At 37.6% G+C, this 24,500-nt stretch overlaps 1 protein-coding gene across 5 annotated transcripts in view; it reads left to right on the top strand.

Annotated features, from left to right (window-relative positions):
• KLHL3 (kelch like family member 3) overlaps positions 1–24,500 on the top strand; it is a 286,180-nt gene that overhangs the window by 112,254 nt on the left and 149,426 nt on the right. For all 5 annotated transcript variants that reach the window (XM_045490046.1, XM_045490032.1, XM_045490038.1 and 2 more), the window contains exons 3-4: positions 16,283–16,407; positions 20,585–20,698. Coding sequence is in view for 2 of the 5 variants with exons in the window: in XM_045490028.1 (XP_045345984.1) it covers positions 20,696–20,698 (3 nt within the window). In the remaining 3 variants the exon portion in view is untranslated. The remainder of the gene's footprint in view (positions 1–16,282; positions 16,408–20,584; positions 20,699–24,500) is intronic.

Genomic DNA, 24,500 nt, shown 5'->3' with positions numbered 1-24,500 from the left:
CCTCCTCATTGAAATGAATGCACACCAGCCTCTCCATTAGTGCTTTTTAATCCATTCCCATTTCAAGGACTTTAATTCAACAACAGACATTTTCTCTCTTTCATTGTCAGTTTCTCCTTCTGTATTGATTGATTCTCATCAACAAACATGCTCTGTTGTCTGTCATCTTATGAAAACAAACCTTCTTTTTATCCATATCTCTCAGTAGCCATTAATTGCCCCATCTCTGCAGTGGTTTACAGTAAAACTTCTTGGATGCTACTTCATTTCTCATTCCCTTTCAGTCCACCCCATTTGTCTTCTGTCTCCATTATTCCTCTAAACGTTGGTCCACATCACAAATCACCTTCATCCTACCCAACCCAGTGGGTTCTATTCTAATCTCAGTTAATCTCTCAGCAGTATTTGCTTTAGGTTACACCTCTCTTTTTAAAAAAAATGTTTTATTTTGAGAGAAAGAGAAAGTGTTTGTGCAAGTGGGGGAGTGGCTTAGAGAGAGGGGGAGAGATACAATCTCAAGCAGGTTTCATGTTCAGCACGGAGCTCGACGTGGGGCTCCATCTCACAACTGTGAGATCATGACCTGAACCGAAATAAAGAGTTGGACGCATAACTGAGCCACCCAGGCGCCCCTCCCTTATTCTTTTAAACAGCTTTATTGAAATATAACTTACATACCATATGATTCATGTATTTAATTATACAATACAGTGTTTTTAGTACATTCATAGGATTGTGCAGCCATCACCACAATCTAATGCTAGAACATTTTTGTCCCCTCAGAAGAAACCTTGTACTTATATGCAATCACTCCTCATTTCCCCTCTTCTGTCCCAGCGCTAAGCAACTACTAATCTACTTTCTGTTTCTGGAGGTTTGCCTTTTCTTGACATTTCATATAAATGGATTCTTATAATATATGGTCTTTTGTGTCTGACTTATTTCACTCACAAAAGCATTTTCAAGTTTATCCATGTAATACCACGTATGTCAGTCCTTCATTCCTTTTTATTGCCAAATAATATCTCATTGTGTGGATATGCCACATTTTACTTAGCCATTCATCAGTTAATAGACATTTAGGTTGTTTCCCCTTTGGGATTCTTTTGATAATAATGCTGCTCTAAACATTTGTGTTTAGCTTTCTGCATGGACATATGTTTTCATTTCTCTTGGAAAAATACCTAGGAGTGGGATTGCTGGGTCATATGGTAACTATGTTTAGCCTTTTAAAGAAACACCACACTAAAATTTTCTAAAGTGGTGTACCATTCTACATTCCCACCAGCAATGTATGAAAGTTCCAATTTTTCCACACCTTTACCAACATTTGGTTATCTTTTATATTATAGCAATTTCCTATAGACTGAATGTCTGTATCCTCCCTCAAATTCGTATATCCCTCATTTCCAGTGTGATGGTATTTGGAGATGGGGCCTTTGTAGGTAGTTAGGATTCATATAGGTCATGAGGGTGGAGCCCCATCACGATACTGATTCCCTTGTAAGAGAATGAAGAGATCAGGACTCTCTCTGTCTCAGCCATATGAGGATACCGGCCAAAGGCTGTGCACCAGGAAGAGGGCCCTCACCAAGCCACCCAGTCTATGGTATTCTGTTACAGCAATCTTCATTCATTTTTTTTTTTTATATTTAAATTCAAGTTAGTTAACATCCAGTGTAGTCTTGGCTTCAGGAGTATAAACCAGTGATTCATCTCTTATATATGATACCCAGTGCTCATCCCCAAAAGTGCCCTCCTTAATGCCCATCACCCATCTAGCCCAACCCCCCATCCACCTCCCCTCCAGCAACCCTCATTTTGTTCTCTGTATTTACAAGTCTCTTGTGCTTTGCCTCCCTCTCTGCTTTTATCTTTTTTTTACTTTCCTTGCCCTACGTTCATCTGTTGTGTTTCTAAAATTCCACATCTGAATGAAATTATATGATACCTGTCTTTCTCTGATTTACTTTGCTTAGCATAATACCCTCTAGTTCTATCCACATTGTTGCAAATGGCAAGATGTCAGTACTTTTTATTGCCAAGTAGTATTCCATTGTGTATATATACCACATCCTCTTTATCCATTCATCAGTCAATGGACATTTGGGCTTTTTCCATAATTTGGCTGTTGTTGATAGTAAGAAGCCCTCATTCTTGAAACACTTCCCTGTTTTAGCTTTGAAGGCATAACACCTTCCTATTTTTTTCTCCTATCTCAGTTGCTGCTCTTTCTCAGTCTCTCTTGTGTGTTTACTTTATCTTCCTCCTCTTCATTAAATGTTGGGATGTCACAGGGCTCTTTCTTGAGATATCTTTTCTATACACTCTTACTATGTCATCTTGTCTTATGTTTTTAAATACTATGTGTAAATTGCTTCCAAATTTTTATCTTTAGCTCTGACACTTCCCTTATCTCCATACCCCTATATCCAATTGTTTACTTAATGACTCTTCCTAGATATATAATAGGGATTTCAACTTTAACATGTCTAAAACAAAACTCATGGTTTTCACCCAAAGACCTGCCTCCTCTTCCAGTCTTACAAATTTTATTAAATGGAATTGTTGTCCACCTTGTTGCACAAGTCAGAAGCCTAAGGGCCATTCTTGATTACTCTTGTTCTCCTATACCCTATATCAAGTGTATTAGCAAGTTACACTACCGCCCTAGTGTATTTGAATTTATCCTTTCTTTTGTATATACCAGCTTGGTTGTAAACATTAGTACCTGTTCACTGGATGGCTACAGTAGATCTCTACTTGTTTCCTCGCCTCTATTCTACATTCTGTGATTCATATAGCAACCAGTCATCTTTTAAATTTTTAAGATATCACATCATGTTACTTCCTTGTTTAAAATCCTCCATTGGTTTCTATTGATCTTAAAATCTAAATTTGTTTGCCTGACCTATGAGGCTCTCTGTGATTTGGCCCTTGCCAGATCTCTGCCCTCATTACCTACCACTCTTCTCTGTCAGTAGTATCCATCCCAGTGGCTTTCTTTCTTCCATGGGGCTTTTACACTAGTTCTTTCCTCTGCTTGGAAAGTTCTTCCCCTAGATCTTCACATGACTGACTTGTTGTCATTTATGTTTCAGTACCTGTCATTCCTAATGTTTGGTTGTGTTTGTTTTTTGGCTGCTCTTCCAACACCCCCTCCACTAACTGTAAAACCCTTGGACTTTGTCTGACTCATTCAGGGATGCATTCCCAGAACTTAACAGGATGTCTGGTAGACTCTCTTTAAATATCTATTTAAAAATATATTATTATTTTTTGAGATTTGATTGCCATATAACATTATATTAGTTTTAGGTGTACAACATAGTAATTTGACTAGGTTTATATTATGAAATGATTACAATAAGATTAGTTAACATACATCAGTATACATAGTATTTTTTTTCCTGTGATTAGAACTTTTAAGATAACTCTCTTAGCAGCTTTAAAATATACAGTACAGAGTCTATTTCTGAGGCACGAAGATGGCAGAGCAGCATGGAAGTTCTCTGCCTCTCTTATCCAGGAAATGCAATAGATCAACATCAAACCATTTTCACACCCAGAAAATTGATCCGAGGATTAACACAATTATCTGCATAACTTGAGCCACAGAACTCAGCAGTTATGTGGCACAGAGAGGTGAACTGGGAAAGAAAGAAGCTGCAGAGGGTAGGGAGCAGTATTTGCAGAGAGAGGACAGAGAAAGGGGGGAGAGTACAGGAAAAGCAGTCCCCCTGAAGGTAGCTGGAGAGAAAGAGAAAGAGCGGAAGCACCCATATTCACCTGAACAAGAAAAGGAGAAAGGAGAGGGTTTTCAATATCATTAGGACTCTATAAACAGGGCAGAGCAGCACTGGAAATTCCTCAGCCCAATACCCAGCAGTGCTGTGTTGTGAAGGGTGAATTCCAGGAGCTGGCAGCGAGGTCCGAGGGGTCCTCAGGCCTCACAGGGAGAAATGGTTCCCCTGCTACCCTGCTAGGAGGGCATTTAGTAGAGGCTGTATGGCCTCCCCACAGGCAAAGATCCCAGCGGACCCCAGAGAACACGATTGCTTGTATTGGAAAACGCCAGGGTGCGGTGAAACCTGATGCAGGTTTTGTGTTGTGATTTACAATAATCCCTGAAATGCTGCCACTAGGAGATCCCGCAAACTTATTCTGGGGTAAGCTGGCATCCAGTCACAACCTCTGAGCCTCTACAGCAGCATGATCACAGGATCATTCCCGGGGGCAAGCTGGCATGTGACCATTGCTCAGAGAGAACCTCCCCCAGAGGGTCAGAGTGGGTTCAATCCGCAGGGCCCTCAGAAGTAAGGGGTTTGGAACACAACCCCATCTGAGGTGCCACCTGGCAGACTGATGGTTTGGACGCAGACAGTATAGAAGCGAAGAGTGGAAGGAAGCTGCAGACAGAGGATGGGCGCTTTACTGCTGGTGGGTAGAGCACAGAGTTCTGTTGCTAGAGACTGGGAAGCGGGGTGATGCCATTTTCACCTCTCCCGTGCATGTACACACACGTGCACATGTACCACACAAATCCACCCCTTTACACTAAGCAGTGCCACCTAGTGGAGAACGGAGCCTATACCAAGCACCATCAAACTGCACCAGCCAAGCCCTAGAGGACCACCACAAGTCTCTCCTCCTGCTTAGTGTACGGACTCTAAAGTACTTCATAGATTGACTTTTAGGGGAAGCTAGATATAATTTCATTCTGTTTGCTGGTCCATCAATTCATTTTTTGTTTTGTGTTTTCTTTTTTTTTCTTTTTCTTTCTTATTCTTGGATCCAGAAAGAAAAAAAAAATTATTTTCCATTTTTATATAAAGTTAAAAAATTTTTTAGTATTCTTTTTGGAAATTTATTTTTTTATTCTATTTTATCTTCTCCATTTTATTCTGTTTTGTTGTATACATTTTCTTACTTTGTAAACATTTTCTTTTTCTTTTCTTTTCTTTCCTTTCCCTTTTTTTCATTCAAACTTCTTTCAACAACCAGACCAAAACATACCTAGGATCTAGCTTCCTTTATTTGATTTTTTGTGTTGTTTTTAATCTTTTTAATTTTAATTTTTAATTTTATTCTTTTTCTTCCTCTAAAATGACAAAATGAAGGAATTCACCCCAAAAGAAAGAGCAGGAAGAAACGACACCTAGGGACTTAACCAACACAGATACAAGCAAGATGTCTGAAACACAATTTAGAATCATGATAATAAGAATACTAGCTGGAGTTGAAAATAGATTAGAATCCCATTCTGCAGAGATAAAAGAAGCAAAATCTAGTCAGGATGAAATTAGAAACTCTATGAATGAGATGCAATCTTGAATCAATGGGACAGCAACAAGGATGGATGAAGCAGAGCAGCGAATCAGCGATATAGAAGACAAAATAATGGAGAATAATGAAGCAGAAAAAAAGAGGGAAACTAAGGCAAAAGAGTATGATATAAGAATTAGAGAAATCAGTGTTTCACTAAAAAGGAATAATAGCTGAATCATAGGAGTCTCAGAAGACAAAGAGAGAAAAAGGGGTAGAAGGTTTATGCGAGCAAATTATACCAGAAAATTTTCCTAACCTGGGGAAAGACATGGACATTAAAATCCAAGAAGCACAGATAACTCCCATTAGACTCAACAAAAACTAACCAAAATACACAGACAAGGAAAGAATTATGAAAGCAAGGGTAAAAAAGTCCTTAACCTATACGTGTAGATCAGGTTTGCAGCAGACCTATCCACAGAAACTTGGCAGGCCAGAAAGGGTGGCAGGATGTATTCAACGTGCTGAATTGGAAAGATACGCAGCCAAGAATTCTTTATCCAGCAAGGCTGTCATTCAAAATAGAAGGAGAAACAAAAAATTTCCCAGACAAACAAAAACTAAAGGAATCTGTGACCACTAAACCAGCCCTGAAAGGAATTCTAAGGAGGACTCTCTGAGAGGAGAAAAGACAAAACAAAACAAAAAAGACCAAAAGGAACAAACACTAGAAGGGACCGGAGAAGACCACCAGAAACTCTGCAGGCAACACAATGGCAATAAATTTGTATCTTTCAATACTCATTCTAAATGTCAATGGATTAAATGCTCAAATCGAAAGACATAGGGTAACAGAATGGATAAGAAAACAAGACCCATCAATATGCTGTTTACAAGAGACCCATTTTAGACCTAAAGACACGTTCAGATTGAAAGTAAGGGGATGGAGAACATCTATCATGCTAGTGGTTGCCAAAAGAAAGCTGCAGTAGCCACACTTATATCAGACAACCTGCTTTTAAAATAAGGACTGTAACAAGAGATGGAGAAGGGCATTATATCATAATTAAGGGGTCTCTCCACCAAGAAGATCTAACAACTGTAAACATTTATGCCCCATCATGAAAGCACCCAAATATATAAATCAATTGATCAAAACATACAGAAACTCATTGATAATACCATAATAGTAGGGGACTTCAACACCCCACTTACAGCAATGGACAGATCCTCTAAATAGAAAATCAACAAGGAAACAATGCCTTCAAATGACACACTGGACCAGATGAACTTAACAGATATATTCAGAACATTTCATCCTAAACAGCAGAATACACATTCTTCTCGAGTGCACATGGGACATTCTCCAGAATATATCACAAACTGGGTTCCAAATCAGCTCTTAAAAACTTCCAAAAGATCAAGATCATACTGTGCATATTTTCAGACCACAACGCTATGAAACTTGAAATCAACCATGAGAAAAATTTGGAAAGGCAAGAAATACTTGGAGATTAAAGAACATCTTACTAAAGAATGAATGGTTTAACCAAGAAATTAAAGACGAAATTAAAAAGTACATGGAAGCCAATGAAAAGGGTAACACAACAGTCCACAACCTCTGGGATGCAGCAAAGGTGGTCATAAGAGGGAAGTATATAGCAATACAAGCCTTCCTTAAGAAGGAAGAAAGTTCTCAGATATACAACCTAACCCTACACCTTAAATAGCTGGAAAAAGAACAGCCAATAAAACCCAAAACAAGCAGAAGACAGGAAATAAAGATTAGAGCAGAAATTAATGCTATTGAAATAATAATTAAAAAAGACAACAACAGAACAGATTGATGAAACCAGGAAATGGCTGTTTGAAAGAACTAACAAGATTGATAAACCCCTAGACAGTATGATCAAAAAGAAAAAGGAAAGGGCCCAAATAAATAAAATTGTGAATGAAAGAGGAGAGATCATAGCCAACACTGCAGAAATTCAAACAATAATAAGATGATATTAGGAGCAATTATATGCCAATATTGGGCAATCTGGAAGAAATGGACAAATTCCTAGAAACATATAAACTACCAAAACTGAAACAGAAAGAAATAGAGAATTTGAACAGACTGATAACCAGTAAAGTAGTTGAATTAGTAATCAAAAACCTCGCAAAAAACAAGAGTCCAGGGCTGGATGGCTTTCCAGGGGAATCCTACCAAACATTTAAAGAAGAGTTAACTCCGCTTCTTTGAAGCTGTTCCAAAAAATAGAAATGGAAGGAAAACTTCCAGACTCATTCTTTGAGGCCAGCCTTACCTTGATCCCAAAACCAAAAACTCCACTAAAAAGGAGACATATAGACCAATTTACTAAAAAGGAGACATATAGACCAATTTACCTGATGAACATAGATGCAAAAATTATTAACAAGATAGTAGCCAACTGGATCCAACAATGCATTAAAAGGATTATTTACCATGATCGAGTGGGATTTATACCTGGGATGCAAGGCTGGTTCAATATCCACAACCAATCAATGTGATAGTTCACATTACTAAAAGAAAGGACAGGAACCACATGATCCTCTCAATAGATGCAGAGAAAGCATTTGATAAAATACAGCATCCTTTCTTGATAAAACCCTCAAGAAAGTAGGGATAGAAGGATCATACTTCAAGGTTATAAAAGCCATTTATACATACATCCATCGCTAATATCATCCTCAGTGGCGAAAAACTGAGAGCTTTCTCCTTAAGGTCAGGAACATGTCAGGAATGTCCACTTTCATCACATCAACATAGTACTGGAAGTCTTAGCCTCAGCAATCAGACAACGCAAAGAAATAAAAGGCATCCAAATCAGCAAGGTGGAAGTCAAACTTTCACTCTTTGCAGACAACATGGTATTCTATATGGAAAACTCAAAGATTCCACCAGCAAACTGCTAGAACTGATTCATGAATTCAGCAAAGTCACAGGATATAAAATCAATGCACAGAAATCAGTTGCATTTCTATACACCAATAGCAAAGCAGCAGAAAGGGAAATGAAGGAATTGATCCTATTTATAATTGCACCAAAACCCATAAAATACCTAGGATACACCTAACCAAAGAGCTAAAGTATACAGTACAGTATTGTTAACTATAGTCATCATGTTGTACTTTACATGCACAGCACTTAATTTATCTTATAACTAGAAATTTGTACCTTTCACCCACCTTAATCTGTTTTATCCCTCCTCTCCCCACTTCCTTTGTCTAGCAACCAGTCTGTTCTCTGTATCTTTGAGGTTATTTTCCTAAGATTCCACATATGAGATTATACAGTATTGTTGTTTTGTGTTTTTGTTTTGTTTTGTTTTTGGTCTGACTTAGTTCAGTTAGCATATTGCCCTCAAGTCCATTCATGTTATTTCAACATAATATCCTTCTTTTTATGGCTGAAAAATATTCCACCGTATATATATACCACATTTAAAAAATCCATTCAAAAATCAGTGGACATTTAGTTTATTTCCATGTCTTGGTTATTATAAATAATGCTACAAGGAATGTTAGGGTACAGATACCTTTTAGAGAGTGATTTCATTGCCTTCAGATAAATACCCAGAAGTAGAATTGCTAGATCATATGGGTAGTTCTTTTGTTAATTTTTTAAGGAACCTCTATGCTGTTTTCTATAGTGGCTGTACCAAAACAGTGCTCAAGAGTTCCTTTTTCTCCACATTGTTGGCAACACTTGTTATTTCTTGTCTTTTTGATATTAGCCATTCTAACAGGAGAGAGGTGATAGCTCCCTTTGGTTTAGATTTGCATTTTCATGATCATTAGTAATGTTGAGCACTTTTTCATTTGCTGTTCAAGTGTTGAACAAACACCTGTTGGCTATTTGTATGTCATCTTTAACTAAATTTTTATTTAGATTCTTTGCCCATTTTTATTATTTTTAAAAATTTTTTTTAAATTAAAAAAATTAAAATTAAAATTTATTTTTGAGAGAGAGTGTACATGCACATGTGGCATGAGTGGGGGGAGGGCCAGAGGGAGAGGGAGAGAGGGAATCTTAAGCAGGCTCCACACCCGGTGAGGGCTGACACAGGGCTCAATCCCACAACCCTGAGATCATGACCTGAGTCAAAATCAAGAGTTGGGTGTTTAACCGACTGAGCCACCCAGACTCCCTTCTTTGCCCATTTTTAAATTGGGTTTTTTTCTATTGAGTTGTATGAGTTCTTTATGTATTTTGTATAACCCTTATCAGATATATGATTTGTGAATATTTTCTCCCATTCCATAGGTTGCCTTTTCATTTTTTGATGAAATCAACAGAAACTTTTTTGTTTGATGCACTCCCACTTGTTCATTTTTGCTTTTGGTGTCAAATCCCAAAAATTATTGTCAACACGGATGTTAAGGAGCTTGCCTTCTGTGTTTTTTTCTAGGAGTTTTATGGTTTCAGGTCTTACATTCAATCTTTAATCCATTTTGAGATTATCTTTATGTATGGTTTAGGGCACTGGTCCAGTTTCATTCTTTTGCCTGTGGCTGTCCAGTTTTCTCAACACCATTTATTAAAGAGATTATCCTTTCCCCATTGTATAATCTTGGCTCTTTTGTCATAAATTAATTGATCATATATGCATGGGTTTATTTTTGGGCTCTCTGTTTTATTCCATTGATCTTTGTGTCTGTTTTCATACCAGTATCATACTGTTTTAATTACTGTAGCTTTGTAATAGAGTTTGAAATCAGGAATTATGCTGCTTCTAGCTTGTTCTTTCCCAAGACTGCTTTGGCAGTTCACAGTTTTCTGTGGTTTCGTACAAAATTGGGGATTGTTTGTTCTATTTCTGTGAAAAATATCTTTGCAATTTTGTTTGGGATTATGTTGAATCTGTAGATTCCTTTGGGTAGTATGGACATTTAACAATCCATGGTCATGGAATATCTTTGCATTTTATTTGTGTGATCTTCAGTTTTTGTCATCAGTAGCTTATGATTTTCAATGTACAGGTCTTTTACTTCTTTGGTTAAGTTTAGTCCTAGGTATTTTATTCTTTTTGATGCAATTATAAATAGGACTGTTCACTTTAGAATGTTTATAACAAATTTAAAAATTTTCATGTACCTACCCACAAATAGTTTCTTGTGGATGGCGAATGTCAAAAATTGAAGAGATTATCATTAAAAATTCTTTAGCAATAATTGCACGTGGCCATTTCAATTATAACCTGTTTACATTCTTCCTTCTTTTCTTCATTTTTAAATAATTTAATTTAAACAATTAAGTAGGGCTAAGCAAACTAGGCATTTGCATCAGAGTTGGGTGGGAGGGGGAAGGGGCTATCTGACATGGGGTATCAGAACATGAGTGGAGTGAGGAGGGAGTCTATGAGGGGGAAGAAGAGAGCAGCCTGTTTGGTTGTTGGAAGCTTGAGAGAGGTGAAGAGGTTACTGGCACAGGATGATGGTGACAGCAGTGATCTTGCATAAGAATTTGGAGCTTGAGTGAGAAGAATAAGGTATTTAGTTTGGGAGGTGGTAGCTCACTAATAAACATTGGCTACCTAAGTGGGGTGAGAAGAGTGATTGCTGGCCTGGCACCATCTGTCAGAGCTTGATTGGGGTGGGGGAGCTTGATTGGTGTGCAGAAGGCTGGAGTCGCCTGGCACAGGGTATTGAAGCCCAGTAGGATTAGGGGGGCATCCATATGAGAGGGGCATGTGGCAGCAGTGATGGGCCAATAATGTATCAGAATCTGAACAGGGTAAGGAGGACTTCTTTGTGAGATGATGGTGGCAGGGTGGGAAATTGATTACATACAGGCAGGATTGAGTCAATAACTAAATATATTGAGGATAATAGCAGCCAAGTTTTTCACTGTTAGAGGAGAGAGTTCTAAATATGAAATAGGAAAAAAAAACTTCAATAATTCTGTATTACTGGCTTGGAATTGGAGGTAGTGATGTGAATTCAGGGTTTGATAGATACATAGATAAATGTAGAGATGTTGATGTAAATGCATGAATTATGTACATGTGATATATGTGTATAAATAATATGCTCTGTGTATACATACATCCATATATTTCCCATCTCTGGGACCAGCAGTACCCCTAATAGCAGTGAACCCATCTAGTGCCATATTTTGATTTCTAAGCACCATTCTCCACTAAAGGGAACCAAGACTACCTGGAGAAATAGCTGATTTCAGCGTCAGGCAGAGAAAGTCCAAGATGAGCCAGAAATATCTTGTTAAGCAAGAAAGTAAAAAGTGCTTAAAGAATTATGGGAACAAGTCAGAGGGATGCAGATGTCAGTTTGAATGAGTTTCTAGTCGCCAAATCTGGATACTTTGAGCATCAAAATAAATAATAACATTAGTTCATAATCCATTGAATAAATAGGAACCCATGAGTCCATACTGATATAAACAAATGAATACATAATTGAGGTGAGAGAATTAACAAGTGTGGAGTGAATGATTGAGTTGGAAAGCTACCATTTTAAAATCATCATCATAATAATTGAGCCAAGAAGCATCAATGAATATTAAAAACTAGTGGATGAAAGTTGGGTGAAAGAAGGGGATATTATGTATTCTCAAATACCTTCCTGAAAAATACTTAGTAGTTACAAAAGACTAAAAAGCAACTTTACGGTGGATAAATCTGGCAGATACTACCTTAATTGAGTGATCAAAGTTAATATCACCCGTAATGACACAAATAGAAATCATTTGCCACCTGATAGGTGCACATGTCATCTCAGTGATACTCCTGCCCCAAATAAATAATCTAATGATGAGGGAATATCTGACAAATCCAAATTGAGGGACATTATACAAAATAACTGGGCTCCTAATCAAAGTCAAGGAAAGATTGTATACTGTTATAGATTGAAAGGGACTTAAATAGACTTGAAAACTAAATACAACACATGTTCCTGGACTAGAACCTTCACATTATTGGGATGATTATTGAAACAGGGCTTGTGGATTAGTTGATAATGATAGGTCAGCATTAGTCCTGATTGTATTGGTTGTCTTGTAGTTATGGAGGAGAATGTTCTTTTTTTTTTAAGTTTATTTATTTATTTCGAGAAAGAGAGAAAGGAAAGCGAGAATCCCAGACAGTCTCCGTGCTGTCAGCGCAGAGCCCACACGGGGCTTGATCCCACGAACTGTGTGATCATGACCTGAGCCAAAACCAAGAGTCAGATGCTTACCCAACTGAGCCTCTCAGGTGCTTGAGAATGTTATTTATAGCAATTATACACTAAAGTTTTAGCATGGGCACTGGGGCATCATATTGGCAATTTATTGTTTCAGGATAAAAATTATTTGTACTATTATTGTTGCAACTTTTGAATACATTTGGAATTATTTTAAAATAAAAAGAACTGTTATGTATAAATGAGCAAGCTAAAGCTTCTCATGAAAAAGCTTTGATATCTTATTGAATATCTTCCCTACTGAACTTTTTTCAACAAGGCCTATATAGATAATCCAAATTCTTCCCAGTTTATCACTGAGGTTGTACAAATATTATCCTTCTGTATATTTGCACTATACTGTGAAAAAGCCTGTTCAGCATTATTTAGACAGAGGGTGTCACATATGCAAAGGCCTGGAGCTCAGAGAGTATGAGTTTTAGGAGAATTGAGAGCAATTCACTGTATCTGGAAAGTGTGGAATTGGTGGTGGTCTAGCTGTCAAGAGAAAAGACATCTAGTAACCTCAGCTGGATGGTGGTGTCATTCACTGACATGGGGGACATGTGATAGTTCACTTTTATGTCCCTAAAACTGATAATCAAGAGCACAACATTAATGAGGATGTCTAGAAACTGCCCCGGGATGCTTCTTAACCTCAGAGTTTAGTCACAGAGTAAGTAAACTTACGCCTGCAGAAGGCACACCTCAGAAATGTGAAGAGGGTTGGAGAAGGTGGCCTCTTTTGTATCTTCTCTCAAATAATTTAGCAAAAAGGACACATGTGATAGGATAATTTATTGAGATATTAATTTGCCTTTTGTTCTGTTTACCTGCCCTATTCCAAGAATGCTTTTCTGCTTTCTTTCTTTGAGCTTTTGTTCAGTAGGACCAAAGCAGTACAGTTGCCTTCTGTTTTTTAAAGGTAGAGTCTTTGAAGGGCTTATGCTACGTAGTCTCAAGATGGGAGAGAAGCAGGAATCCAAGAGGAGAATCTACTTTGGAAACTCAAAGAGAGATTTATTTGGGGAGGGAGAACTCCACAGAGTAGTGGCAACCAGGATCCAGTCCCTCTGTGCTGCTCCATTGTAACCTCTTGGGAATGTGACCTGTCTTTACTGTGGAATGACTTTGTGGTAAAGTGGGTACCTCAACATTTGTGTTGGGGCTCCTGCCCTTGGTAAGGAGTTGCAGCTGCAGTTGAGAGGTAAGTTTCAGGAAGCAGCAGAACCACCTTCCCGTCAGTGATCCTGTGGTCTTAGACAAAGAACCTGTCAGCAGTGACCAAAGGTCAGAGGATTATCTGTGAGTATTCTGGACTGTGTAAAATCTGACGTTTTTGTTTTGGGGACAGGATGTGGCCCCAGTATTGACTGAAGTTAAATTTCCATCAACCTAAGGAGTGATGGCTTGGGATGAGATTTAATTTGATAATAGAAAAAGAATATGGTTTTTCTTTCACCTAGAAGTATGAAGTGACTTTCATTCTAACCCATACATGTTTATAGCTCTTAAGATCTTGGAAAAATTACTTACACATGAAAAGACATTTTTTTTTTTCCGAGAAAAATTCAGCCTAAGTCTTTAATTGTACCCTTTCTGTAAAAGAAGTGGGATATTGTTGTGTGATACATGCCTCTAGAAATTAATGCTGGATGAACTCAGGATGTCTCAACAAACTTGGTTTTCCATTACGCTTTCTAACCCAAAAGCTAAAATATAGTGGAGAGGAAGGAACAAGTTAGTCTGACATTTGGTAGATGAAGGTGCCTTTCTGCTCGCTCCCCTTTCCTACTGCTTCCTAAGCTGAGTTAGGGCAGGAGCAGGTCTAGAGTAAATACCAGTTTAGTTTCAGTTTTCTTGCAGCTTTATCTTCTAGATGCAAAATCTCATTCAAATACCCAAACCTCATATTTCTTTTAATTTGAGTCGGGGGAAATTGAGCCCTGAGACTTACCTGTGACAAGCTGTCAGTAGACTTCAGATAAATGATAACCGAAAGTACAGAATGACGATCCATCTTCTGCTTTAACAATGTTTTTATTTTCTAAATAAGGAAAGCGACACAGAAACTACCAGCAAGAGTGTTACGGGATTAGCATGTGTGAAAAAGTTGTTGACTGCAGATTAGAAGTTGTAACTCTGCCACTACCTATTTGTGTGGCTCTAGACATACCATTTCAGCTCTCTGGGCCACATGTGTGAGATGAAAGTTTTGACCATTAATGCATGTAATCCATACTCTATTATTCTTAAGATTCTAGGGTGTAGAATAAGAAGTTGCTTTGAAAATTGAAATTCAAGTTGATGAGACTTATCAACAGTAAATGCTTAGATGGCTCTATTGACAGTATCCAAAGTATATAAAGAGTCCAAATGTCCATCGACTGATGAATGGGTAAAGAAGATGTGGGATATATGTGTATACAATGGAGTATTACTCAGCAATCAAGAACAGTGAAATCTTGCCATTTGCAACAACATGGATGGAACTAGAGTGTATTATGCTAAGCGAAATCAGAGAAAGACAAATATATGACTTCACTCATATGTAGAATTTAAGATACAAAACAGATGAACATAAGGGAAGAAAAGCAAAAATAATATAAAAACGGGGAGGGGGACAAATCATAAGAGACTATTAAATGCAGAGAACAAACTGAGGGTTGCTGGAGGGGTTGTGGGTAGGGGAAAGGGCTAAATGGGCGAGGGGCATTAAAGAGGTCACTTGTTGGGATGAGCACTGGGTATTGTATGTAGGTGATGAATCACTAGATTCTACTCCTGAAATCGTTATTGCACTATAATGTTAACTAACTTGGATATAAATTTTAAAAAATTAATAAATAAAAAAAATGAAAATAAAGATCTAGATCATCCAAGAAAAAACAAACAACAGTAAATGCTTAGATATAATGTGACTTAGGATTTCTAGTAGAATTTTTGAATATGCCAATAAGAGCAATGCAGCGTTTGTATAAAACCATACTCAAACTTGTGATGAAACTTAGAAAATGTATTGCTGATTTTGCTTGGATGCTATAGATAATCATATGAGAGCCAGGTTAAAAATAAATCTCCTAAACCCAATGAAAATTACATGGGAATTAGAAAATTATTAGAATTTTAACAGATTATATGCAGTTTTAATCCTTTAAAGAAATTCCTTTAATTGATACTGATGAATGAAAAGTGCTTTTGTGCTTTATATATTTATTTCAGAGCTGGAAAATAGACCATATTCAGAAGCCTGGGCAACAAAGTAAAATAGATTTCATATAAGTTAGGTCATGTACATGGCCAGTCCCAAACAAACAAATCACCGCTGTATATACTGAGAGGTTTCAACCAGTGAGTATCATATGAATTAAATTCCTCAAGGAGCATGCAATTCTTGATTTTATAGCTCTAATCATCATTCCACTGTTGCTCATATAAGTGTTGGCTATTTTTATTTTTTCCACTGTTCTTCTCCTAGTTTTATTTGAAAAAATATTTTCTCTGTTAATGTGCTGGTATTATGATAATAAATAACATTTAACTAAAAATGTTGTTTAGATCCTTAATTATTCACAGAAGCTTTATATGTAATCTGAATTCACTAAACAGTTGCAATTAAATACCACTCTTGTAGTTTACTGAGTAGACTAACCTATTCTTTGCTCTATTCAGTATGAATTTAGAAGTGAGGAGGGACCAGATACCTGAAGACTCAAAATGTATATCGTGTATGAATGTTACTTCTTTCATAGGTCTTAGTATAGAACACTTTACAAATGAAATCTCACTCAGTATTGTCACTCTTTAGGTTGATGGAAATCTGATCTCATTGCACAAGTTTTCTGTGTAAGTGAGGAAGAGAAGATTTATAAGTTGCCCACATACCTGACTCTACTACAGGCTGAAACTAGAAGGGGAAGATGGATTTAACAGGTAAAATTAGAAACTTGATTTTCATATTGATTTGATACATGTCTCATGGAGAGTAAAATATCCAATATAAATTTGCTGAAGGAAATATTCAAAAAAATTGAAATTCTTACTGGACTAAGTAAAAATAGTACATTAAAAAATGTGAGCTTTAGAGTGCCTGGATGGCTCAGTTCATTAAGTATCTGACTCTTGATCTCAGCTCAGGACTTTATCTCAGGGTTGGGAGTTCAAGCCCCATGTTAGGCTCTACACTGGGTGTGAAGCCTACTTTAAAAAAAGAAAAAAAGAAAAAAATGTAAGGTTTTAGGGTAATATAAATAGAAGTCAAAATTCAGGGGCACCTGGGTGGCTCAGTCAGTTAAGCATCTGACTTCAGCTCAGGTCATGATCTCACGGCTTATGAGTTTGGGCCTCACGTTGGGCTTTGTGCTGACAGCTCAGAGCCTGGAGCCTGCTTCAGATTCTGTGTCTCCATCTCTCTCTGCCCCTTTCCTGCTTATCCTCTGTCTCTCTCTGTCTCTGTGTCTCTCTCTCAAATAAACATTAAAAAAAAATTCAAAGCCAAAAGTTAAGTAATTTATGTAATGTTAAAGAAATATAATTCTGTGACCCTCTTATGGAATTCATAGGTAAATTACTAAATCTGGTATTATTTTGCCTAGAGAAATGCAGGCAAGATATGTACAGGCAGCTTTGAAGATACAAATGAGTGAGGTCTGATACACCTACACCCAAACACTTATCTTCTAGGTAGCTGTATAACACACTACCATAGACTAGCTGGCTTAAATGACAAAATTTTATTTTCTCATAACTCTGGAGGCTAGAAGTCAGAGATCAATGTACTACGTGAGGGTTGGTTTCTGGTGAGACCTCTTCTTTTGGTTTGCAGACAGCACTTTCATCCTCTGTTCAAACATGATCTCTGCTGTGTACCCATGGAGAAAGCGAGGGCTCTTGTGTCTCTCTGTTTATAAGGACACCAGTTGTATTGGATTAGGGCCCAACTCTTATGACCTCATTTAACTTTAATTACCTCCCTAAAGGCCCTCTTTCCAAATACAGTCACATTAGGGGTTTAAGGATTCAAGATATGATTGTGGGGAGGTACTAAGTCCCTAACAAAGGTTTATGCCCTTTAATTTTTTTTTTTTTTACTTTCATTTAATGGATTTTTAGGAGGAAGCTATGGAAAATGTGTTTAGTTTGTCATGTTTTAGTTTGCATATTCATGAAATCCTTCTAACTGTAGTTCCTGAATCACTTGGAGATAAAGAATAAAAGGTCTAAAGAAGAAGAAGAAGAAGAAGAAGAAGAAGAAGAAGAAGAAGAAGAAGAAGAAGAAGAAAAGTTCTAGAATAAAAGTTCTAAGGCTCTCTTCATTAGATTTTATCTTCTTCAGGGTGGGGCTTATCTTATCCTTTTTCCTTCTGACTTTGCCTTTTGGCCTTCCATTTTTTGGTTTTTCCTTTGTGGCTCTTCACACTGAAAGATTCAAATTTTGGTTCAACAGTGTTCTCTGCTTAAATTGTCATTTTCAACTATGATAATACATGCCCAGGTGAAGTTAAGTAAGCACATTACTGATGTAAAACTGGTAATATCTTCCTTGAAATTTTAAAGAATTTTTAATTTTGAAGTTGAGAAAGATAAAGAAGTTCAGAAGGATATGAATATTTCTTCTCTTCCTTATTCTTTTAAAAAATTTTTATTTGTTTATTGTTTTGATAAAGAGAGTGTGAACGTGAGTGGGGGAGTGGCAGAGAGAAAGGGAGAGAGAGAATCCCAAGCTGGCTTCACATTGTCAGTGCAGAGCCTGATGTGGGGCTTGAAATTATGAACTGTGAGAGATATGAGCTGAAACCAAGAATTGGAAGCTTAACCAACTGAGCCACCCAGGCACCCCTCCTTCTCCTTATTCTTATACCTTATTATTTCTGTTTCCAGTCCATTGCATTTATATTACCTGACATTTTGGGCACAAACTTTTTGTGTGGGATAGTATATAGTAGGCAGACAGTGGGCACTGTGATATCATAAAGTCTCAGTTTTTTCAACTGAAAGATTGGCATAATAATAAAATACACCTCTCAAGATCCGTGTGAGGACTCAGTAAGGTAATGTAAACAAATAGCATCAGGCATTGAATAACATTGATGGTCCAGTGGCAATTATAAGACAAAAGTAGAGATCATGGAATCCTTTTGTATGAGTTAGAATTAGTTTATGTAAGAGAGGCTTAAAAAGATAGATATTTAGGGGCACCTGAGTGGCTCAGTTGGTTAAGCATCCGACATTGGCCTAGGTCATGATCTCACCATTCCCTAGTTCGAGCCCTACATCTGACTCTGTGCTGACAGCTCAGAGCCTGGAGCCTGTTTCAGATTCTGTGTCTCCCCCTCTTTCTCTGCCCCTCCCCAACTCACGCTCTGTCTCTCTCTCTCTCAAAAATAAATAAACATTAAAAAAAAAAGAAGATATTTGTCTGTGACCTAAAAGCCTAATGACAGGCAATCTATGGCTGGTAAAGCAGCAGCAGCAGCAGCAGCAGCCTCAACAACTCTAAAACAATTCTCTGACCTGTCTCCTTTTTAAAATTCACTAGTTTGGTGAATGAAACCATGATCTATCTTATCACAAAATAAGAAATTTAACCCACTAAAATCAGTTGATAACCACATCAAATCAATTCCAACTCTTAAATATCTCTCAAATAATTCATCATTCCCACCTCTGCCTTACTTCTGGCCCTGGAGATGCTAACCAATATTATGCACTGCAGGGTATTCTAAATGGGCTCATTTCTCAACTCATACCCTACTCTAATCTTTCTTCCACACATAGTCTCTTTCTAAATGCAAATCTCTGTATTCCTTTTCCTTAAAACTCATCAGTGGCATCATGTTATTTATAGAATTAAAGACAGGAGATTTTTCAAAAGACATACATAGTACTTCTAGTCCAGACCCTGCTTACCTTTCTAGACTTCTTTTTTATTCCCATCTGTGGTAGGCAGAATAATGGTTACCTCAAAGATGTCCGCATCTTAATCCCTGCAATGTATGTCTATATTATGTTGCATGACAAGGGGGAATTAAGGTTGCAGATGGAATTAAGGTTGCTAATCAGTTGACTTTAAAATAAAAGGATTTTTGAGGCACCTGGGTGGCTCATTAGATGAATGTCTGATTCTTGATATCAGCTTAGGTCATGATCCCAAGGTTGTGGGATTGAGCCCTGCGTTGGACTCCATGCTGAGCATGGAGCCTGCTTAAGGTTCTCTCTCTCTCTCTCTCTCTCTCTCTCTCTCTCTGTTTCTCCCTCTACCATTCTCTCCCTTTCTCTCTGCCCCTCTCCCCTGTTCACACGCTGTCTCTAAAATAAAATAAAATAAAATACAATAAAATAAAAAAGTAAAGTAAAATAAAGTAAAATAAAATAAAATAAAATAATTTTCGTGAATTATCTGAGAGAGAGAAGAGTCCATGTCAGAATGATTCAGTGTGAGACTCAACTGGCTGTTGATGGCTTTGAAGATGGAAGGGGGTCAAAAGCTAAGAAATATGGGTTGCCTATAGAGGCTGGAAAAAACAAGTAATCAGATTCTACCCTGTAACTTGTGGAAAGGTACACAGTCCTGCCAGCACCTTGATTTTGGCCTACTGAGAGCTGTGTTTGATTTGTGACCTGCATACTATAAGATAATGAATTTGTTTTTCAATTTTTAATTTATTTTTATTTTTTAAAAAAGGTTTATTTATTTATTTTTGAAACAGAGAGAGAGAGGCAGAAAGAGAGGGAGAGAGAGAATCCCAAGCAGGCTCCACGCTGTCAGCACAGAGCTTGATGCAAGGCTCCATCTTACAAACTTTGAGACCATAACCTGAGCTGAAATCAAGAGTTGATGCTTAACTGACTGAGTCACCCAGGTACCCCTGAATTTGTGTTTTTAAGCCACTAAATTTGTGGTAATTGGTTGCAACAACAATAGGAAGCTAATACATCATTACAATTTTGATGATTTACTTGTGCAACTCCAAACACAGTATATATACATACTATTTCCTGTACTTGGCATGCCATTACCTTTTTGGAGGCCTGTCTTTTACACCTACTTCTGAACTTAGCTTCTTTCAGAAGAATTTACAGACTGGATTTCTGCCCATTTCTGTTCTAGCACACTGTATTTGCAACCTCTCTTGTACTACTTCTTCTCCCAAGACTGTTGAGCTCATGGAGGCCAGGGACTTTTATCCCCAGTACCCAGCCCTTGAATGAATTAAGTGAAATGGTGAGTAAATGAAAATGGAATGTTCTAAATGCTTTTATTTTAGAAGGCTCATATTCTGGTGTGAGTCTGTGCATGTGTTTGTATTTGGGTATGTGTATTTTAGGGCAGAGATATTCTGAGAAATGTGAAATTGTTAAGTCTTCTGAACTAGTCCATTCAGGCTGTTATAACAACAATGCAGAGACTGGGTGGCTTATAAACAACAGAAATTTCTTTCTCACAGTTCTAGAGGCTGGGAAGTGTAAGATGAAGGTGTTTGCAGATTTGGTATCTGATAAACGCCTGGTTCCTCCTTTGTAGTTGGCCATCTCCTCATTGTGTCTTCATAGGATAGAAGACTAGAAAGCTCTCTGGGGTCTCTTTTATAAGGGTACAAATCCCATTCATGAGAGATCCACTCTCATGTCCTAATTACCTTCCAAAGTACCGCCACCAAAGCACAGTGAGGATTAGGCTTCAACATATGAATTTTGGGGGACACAAAACATTAAGTTTGTAACATCTTCTGCCTCTGATAATCCACCACAACCTCCTACACATCTGGCTGGAAATTTAGTATCTATTGTTACTGGAGTTTTACATATAAGAATTCCAGGTTTATTTGGGGTCAGGAACATGGATTTGGTCCCACGACCGAGGCAGTTTACCTTGCTTTCAAAATAATTCATGACCAGCCTGCAATGGTGTGCGTGTATGTGTGTGTGTATGTATGTGTGCGTGTGTGTGTGTGTGTGTGTGCACGTGCGCGCAGGGTGGGGTGGATTGGTGGGGCTATATACTTGCTGGGCCACCATTTCCTCCAGTGGATAAAAAGCCAGAAGCTTCTGGTTACTTCTTTAAAAAAAAACTTTTAATTTTAAAAATAGAGATATCATGGACCTATAATATTGTATTATTTTTAGATATACAACATAATGACCTGATATATGTATATATTATAAAATGCTTACAGTTGAGTTAGCATTCATCACCATACATAATTACATTTTTTTTTCTTGTGATGAGGACTTTTAAGATCTACTATCCTACCAACGTTGAAATATGGAAAACATGATTGCTAACTACAGCCACCATGCAGTACATTACATCCCCAGGACCTACTTACCTTGTAACTGGAAGCTTATACCTTTTGTCTGGTCACTTCTCCTAAACTTGGGAAGCTATTATTTTTTATTCCATGCCTTTGTTCTTTGACATCTCCTCCCATGTGAAGGAAATTAATATAATTCCCTTCTAAAAGCCTCCATTTTGCATCCAAGGAAAAGGATACACAAGCAGTGAAACAAGATATAATTAATATCTCCACAGATTAAATAGGTCTGTGTTTTCTCTTGCTTCAGGACAGTCCCTTTTAACTTTTTTTTTTTTTTTTTTTTTAAGTAATCTCTATACCCAGCATGGGGCTTGAACTCACAATCCTGAGATCAAGAGTCATATGCTCTACCAACTGAGCCAGCCAGGCACCACAGGACAGTCCCTTTTAACGCCAATTCTTGTGGTGGCTTTTTGATATACTTTTTAAACAAAAAGCATTTATTCAGAGTACTAGTCTTACATTGCCCAAGAGGGGAAGCAGAGAGAGGCAGATGCCTTTGAGTGAAAAATGTGAAAGGAGCCCTAATGATGACATTTCGACATTTTTTTTAATGTTTAGTTATTTTTGAGAGTCAGAGAGAGACAGAGCGTGAGCATGGGAGGGGCAGAGAGAGGGAGATACAGAATGAGAAGCAGCCTCCAGGCTTCAGTCAGCACAGAACCCGATGTAGGGCTCAAACTCATGAGCTGTGAGATCATGACCTAAGCTGAAGTTGCATGGTTAACTGACTAAGCCACCCAGGCGCCCTGACATTTTGACATTTTAAAAATGTTTATTCATTTTTGAGAGAGAATGTGAGCTGAGGAGGGGCAGAGAAAGAGGGGGACAGAGGATCCTAAGCAGGCTTTGTGTTGACAGCAGTGAGCCAGATGTGGGGCTTGAACTCATGAACTGTGAGATCATGACCTGAAGTCAGACACTCAACCAACTGAGCCACCCAGGTGCCCCTGACTTGTTGACATTTATGCCATTCTGTCAAGTATGGGGTTCAGAATCAGACTTAATTTGGTAAAATAAGTAATGTGATGTTTCACACATCACCATGGTGGTATTAGATTCATATCCAAACACAAGTCATTATTTTTCTTCTATAATATCAATTTAACTGCTTCATAATATTTTTAGCTAGGGAATAATTATTTCCTTATTTTATTAGCTATTTGAGAGAAAGTAGGCAGTTTGCAATTTTTTTCCTACTTTGAGCAATATTGAAATACTTGTAGCTAAATCTTCACACAGATCCTCAATTATTTCCTTAGCATAAATTTCCAGAGGCATAATTACTGGTTTGAAAGAATGGGTCAAATTTTAAGGCTTTTGATATGAGTTGTGAAAGAGTCCATTAGAAAGACTGACGCTCATTGTAAATGACGGAAAGCACCCTCTTGGAAGGTACCTTGAATAAATAAAAATGGAACATGTCTTATTTTGCTAGGGTTTCCATAACAAAATACCACAGAATGGTGGTACCTTAAACAATTAAAATTTCAAATTTAATTTTAACTTAAAAAGAAAACAGGTGGGGCGCCTGGGTCGCTCAGTGGGTTAAGCGTCAGACTCTTGATTTCTGTTCCAGGTCATGATCTCATGGTTAGGGAGTTGGAGCCCTGTGTCAGGCTCCATGCTGACAGCGTGGAGCCTGCTTGGGATTCTCTCCCTGCATTCCCCCTCCTACCCTGCCCCCATCCTTTTTTTTCTAGGTATAATTTAGGTACAGTAAAATATACCTTTTTTAGTGTGTAGTTCTAGGAGTTGTGTAACCACCATGTTCAATTATGTTACTGTAATCAAGCTTACAAGAATGATGGAAATGTCTACATTTCAGATACATATATATATATATATACATATATATATATATATACATATATATATATATAAAATTTATTTATTTAATGTTTATTTATTTGAGAGTGAGAGAGCAGGAAGAGGGGCAGAGAGATAGAGGGAGAGACAGAATCCCACGCTGTCAATGCAGAGCTCGACAAGGGGCTCAAACTCACTAACTTTGAGATTATGACTTGAGTCTAAATCAAGAAGTTGGATGCTTAATTGACTGAGCCACTCAGGTGCCCCTAAACTTCAGTTATATTTTTAATTTTTGTTTTGTTTTTGAAGGCTAAGGCACTGGTAAGCAAGGTAAAGCCAAGAAACAAACTCAGGCAATTACCTGAAAGGTAAAATAAAAAAAATTTTTCCTTCTTGAATGATCTGAGGGGTAGGAGATTGATTACATCATTTGAGTGTTTGTATAACACTGCTTATTCATCCCCAACTTTACCAATCTATTCTCCAAAAAGAGTGTAACATCCCAATTACCTTGCACTTATCCTGGCTTCATAATGTCTCTCAAACAGGATTGTGCTGCCTCCCATCATCCTGTAAGTCCCTTCTGTGAGTAAGGTTTTTAACCAGACAAAAGCGTCTCTGAAGCTTTCCTTGTCAAGGGAAATTAACCCCATAATGGATTCCTAATTAGGTGGTATGGAGGATTATTTTTTGAAACAATGTAGGACAGACCTGTTACTTTGGAATTTACAGTTTAGATGGGAAAATAAGTTATGATCTTATTCTCTTTCCTTCAGAAATTCATCTTTTACTGTTGTAACTTTGTGTGTGTGTGTGTGTGTGTGTGTGTGTGTGTGTGTGTGTGTGTGTGTGACTCTAAAATTTATTTCTAAAGGTCTAATCTTTCATATGAGCTGT

This window comes from Leopardus geoffroyi, chromosome A1 (genome assembly GCF_018350155.1).
Source record: "Leopardus geoffroyi isolate Oge1 chromosome A1, O.geoffroyi_Oge1_pat1.0, whole genome shotgun sequence".
Classification (NCBI taxonomy): domain Eukaryota; kingdom Metazoa; phylum Chordata; class Mammalia; order Carnivora; family Felidae; genus Leopardus; species Leopardus geoffroyi.
Note: the sequence above shows the minus strand (reverse complement) of the source record. Positions and strands in the feature narration are given on the sequence as shown.